This window comes from Melitaea cinxia, chromosome 5, assembly GCF_905220565.1.
Source record: "Melitaea cinxia chromosome 5, ilMelCinx1.1, whole genome shotgun sequence".
In the NCBI taxonomy this organism is placed as follows: Eukaryota; Metazoa; Arthropoda; class Insecta; order Lepidoptera; family Nymphalidae; genus Melitaea; species Melitaea cinxia.
In genome coordinates this window covers 15,553,541-15,559,547 of record NC_059398.1, presented here as the reverse complement: position 1 = coordinate 15,559,547, position 6,007 = coordinate 15,553,541, and the positions used below count along the sequence as shown (strand labels likewise).

At 32.5% G+C, this 6,007-nt stretch overlaps 1 protein-coding gene across 1 annotated transcript; it reads left to right on the top strand.

Annotated features, from left to right (window-relative positions):
• The first annotated feature begins 354 nt into the window (after positions 1-354).
• On the top strand, positions 355-5,727 carry LOC123653878 (leukocyte surface antigen CD53-like). The gene is made up of 5 exons (XM_045589856.1): positions 355-429; positions 508-696; positions 3,455-3,625; positions 4,286-4,492; positions 5,182-5,727. The coding sequence occupies exons 1-5, from the start codon at positions 355-357 to the stop codon at positions 5,251-5,253; spliced, it is 714 nt and encodes a 237-aa protein (XP_045445812.1). The 3' UTR covers positions 5,254-5,727.
• Positions 5,728-6,007: the final 280 nt, after the last annotated feature.

Genomic DNA, 6,007 nt, shown 5'->3' with positions numbered 1-6,007 from the left:
TATAAAACATGATGTACACACAAACAAATTTAATGAAACTTTTCTAAAATAAAAAATGTATGTTTTTCAATTAACAACCTTTTCTGCTTGTTTTTACTATTTTACAGATGAAGGACATTTAATATTACGTATTTGATAAAATATATGAATAAAATGATTTTTCAAATCTTCAAACAAACTTTTATTGAAAATCCTCATAGATAAAGATTAGATGAGTGTGTCAAGATAACTAAGATATTAGATAGCTATGAGATTGAAACAGTATCATCTCAGTTTCAGTTACGTTATCAGTTATTACATATTTTCGTAAACCACGGAACATTTTGTTTGAATAAGAGTTAACATTCCATAAAAATGAAAGTACCAAAGATACCAAAGTTTTTACAATCAGTGAGGTATTGTTTAGCTGCTATAAACGGCATATTTCTGGTAAAAAATTAACTATTGTATTCTTTGAGTTCTCTTTTAAATTCAAATGGTTTTTTTAACCTGTCATTAATATTTTAGGTAACTGGACTGCTTCTTCTGATTACCGGTATAGCTGTTCTGGTTATTTTTAATACCCATAGTACCCTGATAACATATAGATTCTTTAGCGTGGCCAGTTTTATTATCGCGACTGGTGCAATCATCTTCTTGATTAGTGGCCTTGGATTTTATGGAGCTATGTCAGAAAAATTCTACTTTATTGCTGGGGTATGTTGCATTTTATAAATACATAATGGTGTGAAAGAATAAAATCAATCTTTATTTAACAGAATCAGTTTGAGAAAATTTAGTAAACTATTAGTAATAATTTTTAGTTTATGGTATATTTAGAGGTTTTGTAAATAAAGTCGGGAGTAAGATTAGTCATCTAAGTTAACATTGCTTTAATATTAGGGAAATTTTAAGCAATGTTTTCGTTTTATTGGTTTGAGCTATTTTGTTTCATAAGGCGTTTAGGGTATTTAAATTGACTACCTGAATAATCTTATATATAAAAATGAATCGCAAAATGTGTTGCTAAGCGCAAAACTCGAGAACCGTTGGACCGATTTCGCTAATTCTTTTTTTAAAATGTTCCTTGAAGTACGAGGATGGTTCTTACGGAGAGAAAAATTCTAAAAAAAAAAAATAATTTTAAATTTCCTGAAAAAGTCTAAAAACAACACTTTTCTATACTCCCATACAAAAGATTTGTGATAATACTTAAAAGTCAATTTGAACATTAATACCATACGATAAAGTTTGTGTTAGGCGATACGAAGTTCGCCGGGTCAGCTAGTTATCAATATAAATCAATAGTTTTAAGTATAATGACGCTTTTCTTTGCATTTAATTTTTATAAATTTGTCTTTCTTCGTTAATTTATTAAGTTTTAAAAAACAACCTTTTATTTAAATACACTTAAAAGAATAATATAAACATTCCTTTAAACTTCTTACTATCAACTTATCTTGTGTTATATATAAAAATGAATCGTAAAATGTGTTAGTAAGCGCATAACTCAACAACGCCTGGACCAATTTTAACAATTCTTTTTTTTAAATGTTCGTTGAAGTCCAAGGATGATTTTTAGGGCGAGAAAAATTCGAATAATTTCCGGGAAAACCCTAAAAACAGCCCTTTTCTTTTTTCCATACAAACGTTTTCTAACTAAAATCTAGAGTCAATTTGAACTTTATTGCTATTTAATAAAGTTCATATTAAATTTAAACATAAAAAGGGCGAATTTTACGTAAGTTATTAACGAATCATCATCATCATTACTGCCTATAGTCCACTGCTGAACATAGGCCTCCACAAGTTTACGCCAAAAATAACGTGAACTCATGTGTTTTGCCCATAGTCACCACGCTAGGCAGGCGGGTTGGTGACCGCAGGGCTGTCTTTGTCGCACCGAAGACGCTGCTGCCCGTCTTCGGCCTGTGTATTTCAAAGTCAGCAGTTGGATGGTTATCCCGCCACCGGTCGGCTTTTTAAGTGGTAGCGGAACTGTGTTATCCCTTAGTCGTCTCTTACGACACCCACGGGAAGAAAGGGGGTGGCTATATTCTTAGTACCGTAGCCACACAGTACAATATTAATGAATAAATTGATCTTAATCGTAGACGGCATTTTGATTTAATTTACATACAGTAATAAAGAATATTACATACAAATATACATACATACAAGATACGCGCGAAAAACATAACCCTTCCTTGGCAGTCGGGTAAAAATGGTATTAACTAGCAATTTCACATTACTTATTATATTGTTGCGGGGGCGTTAACAAGGAAAAATTCCCGTTTTCAAACTATCGACCCCAAATTTGGTACGAATCTCCTTTAAGTGATGTGGAAATAATCGGTGACCGGATTTTAGGACAACTCATGCCTAATGGGGCCATGCGAGGGTGGGCGTTAACAATGAAAATTTTAAATGTATGTAACTCCGAAACTACGGAACCAATTTTTATCAAATTTTTTAAGCATCTGTAATTTGGTCCAACTTGGGAGATAGGGTAGTTTTTTATCTCAATTGGACCCGATAGGTGGCGCTGCTATTAGTATATAGTTCCGAAACTACTGAACCAATTTTTATCAAATTTTGTAGGCATCTATAATTTTATTCAAATTGGGAGATAGAGTAGTTTTTATCTCAATCGGACCTGGTAGGTGGCGCTGCTATCAGTATATAACTCCGAAACTACTGAACCAATTTTTATCAAATTTTGTAAGCATCTGTAATTTTGTCAGATTTGGAAGATATGGTAGTTTTTATCTCAATTGGACTCGGTAGGTGGCGCTGCTACCTGTATGTAGTTCTGAAACTACTGAATCAATTTTTATCAAATTTTGTAAGCATCTGTAATTTTGTCTAACTTGGAAGATATGGTAGTTTTTATCTCAATTTGACCCGGTAGCTGGCGCTGCTATCGGTATGTAAGCTATCAAATTTAGTAGCTGTTTTCCGGGCAGGACAATGTCTGCCGGGTCCGCTAGTAACAAATAAAAGCATGGCGCAAGATTTATGTGCTCGTACTATTTACTTAATTAGAAAAAGTAAAATTATATGTTTAATTTACATGTTTATCTACATAGTTAAATTTTTGTTGTGCCTGCTGCCAATATTATAATTAGGCCTGTAACATCGCACTGATGGGCATGGGCCTCTTTCTACATGTAAGAGAAAGATTAATGCTTTCCATCACGCTGCTCCACTGCTGGTTGGCGGATATATTCCCTACTCTGAGTTGATATCAGGTATTTATGATAACAACTAGGATCAACTAATCAGCTTAACGTGCTCTCCGAGATACGGTGGGGAGACTCATCCCAAACGGGAATTCAACCCACAAATCATCGGTGTGTAGGCGCTGATACGGCACATGGACCACTACAGCAGAACGGTTGTTAATATAGAATATAATACTACTTAAAGAAGTATAAAAATAAATCTTTAATTAAGTTGTTTTGCTTATTTACAGTATGTTGCCCTTCTTCTGGTTATACTAATATTCGAAATCGTAATAACAGTTTTGGGATTTGGTCTTCAAAATGATGCGACCACAGAGATTAGGTCTACGATGGCAGAGAGTTTGCGGATGTACGAGAGCAGGAGAGAGGTCGCTGTTGTCTGGGATAATCTTCAAATGGGTGTATGTTTCTATTTTATTTTCATATTACTAATAATATAAAAATATCTATTAATTTGTTTGTGTAGTAATTTGTACGTTTACGACAATCCATGCTAGCCTTAATACCGACAGTCACAGATTCAATTACCGTTTAGGACAGTTTCAATTAATAGTTATTACTGGTTTGGCCATACTTTTTTGTGAGTCTTACCACCATGCTTCACCATATATAGCATATACTTATGTAGATTAAACTGCACAGAATTCCAGTGCCGTTTCTTTTTTTCTTAAAAAAAAATTGCTAAAATAGATTCGATTTTTTAAATAATATTTTCAATCAAAATTAAAATAAAAAACTACTTCAAATAGGGTTCAAAAGCTCCTTCGAATTGTCATTTTACCGATTAAAATGCTCAAATGATTATTATTTTTAAAATTGAAGCTACCACCGATTCGGAATATAGATTCTGCAGAGAAGAATCGGCAAGAAACTCCGCAGTTACTCTTTTGTAAATAATATATAAACTATGTTTTAGTACAAAGTTAGTAATATCTTGCATGAATATTGAAAAAAAAAAAACAATATAACAATAATTAAATACACGATTTAAGAATTGTGTATATTAAATATTTATAAATGTTTAAAAAACTAAGTACTTCAAAATGTCAAATTTCATTTAGTTCCAATGCTGCGGGGTTGGAGGACGCTCCGATTGGCTGAATAGAATACCAGTGAGCTGTTGTCACATTGAATACGGTACTGTGTCCCCCTTCGAATGTACATCGACAAATGCTTATACTACTGGGTGTGCAAGTGCCCTGGGGAACTGGTTAGGATATAATGCGTATGCTATTGGCGTTGTTGGTGGCTTTGTTACAAGTTTACAGGTATGTTTTATGGTCAAATTATAATATTTATTGTCATTTAAAATTAAAGGTTACCAAAAAAGACATTTATATAAATATATTACAGCTTGGTAAAAAAGTGTGGAATAAATGAGGTCACCTATATCTTATCGTTGCAATCCCGAAATAGGTACTACATCTCGACACTGTTTGATACTTGTAATTGTTACCATTAAAGTTTCGGATGTAGGACCTAATAGTTACTTGAGATTATTAATTTTTATTATTTGTCGTTAATTAAAAGCCTTATTGCAGAAATCAGATTAGGGGGTACATTATTCATTATTGTAAAAATCTGCTGTCTCTGCCTAACCCTCTGTGAAACGGGTGTGAGGTATGTGTGTATTACAATTTACATAACTAAACGGAAAATCCAACAACACGTTTTATGTAAGTTTTAAATGAATTTTTGTATTTCAATACATAATTTCAAACTTGCATTAGCGTACTGTTGACATAAAATGTACTAGCGATTGTCAAGTACCTTCCTGTTGCACATGTATGAATTATTACATAGTACCCGCTGTCACCGCGTCATATTCTTTTTTGCCAAGCTATACTTCGGTACTTTTTTTCAAAACATTTTTTAATATACAGCACTTGATATTAATTAAAATAAAAGTCCCTTGATTCGTCTTTTAAATTAAGATGATATTGGTAATATTTTACAGGTATTATTAACAGCAGGAGGAGCGTGGTTGGCATACAGGTCAAGATTCGAAGAAGTTGTATTTGAATCCTAAATATCTATTATACTTAGACATTACTTAAATTGATATTTAAGATATTTCAGCCGTGTGTAACCAAAACACTTTATAACTATTGTAGTTTATTGTTTGCTTATGTTGTAATTAAATATTGATAATAGGTTTTGACTAACTTAAATAACTTTATTGTTATTTATTAAATGACATGCGAAATTTAGTACTGGTAATAACCAGAAATTTTCAAAAACTTGGCAACCCTAAATCACAGGTATATGACTGATTTTGATACTTTAAAAATAGTGTCTTTTTTTCTTTTTATTTATGACTATGGTAATGTGACTATGTATCATTTTATGTATCATTTACTCTACAATGAGAAAATTGAACCCCAGCTGTTAAAAGAACAGCGATATTATATGCAAATCGTACAGAATAATGTCATTCACCGAAATGGAGACTAAATAATGTTCATTTGTTTAATATTGTAAACAATAAATTATTTTATGTAAACAGATTTATATATTATTAAATAAAGTATAAGTGTTAACTTAAATAGTGTTACGTGTTAGGGTTCGAAGGATTTGGAGAGAAAAACCTGACTCTTTTCAAGACTTTATTCACTAACACTAGATCCAACACAAAGCACTAGGTTCAAACACTAAGCACTACCAATGTCCTAAGTCGTAGCCAATGTCGTAGGTTTCACTGGTACCACTCTTGATCACTAGTTTTCACTCTTGAAGTCGCCTCGAAGATCGCTCAAACTGAACTGTACTCGCTCGCCTCACTG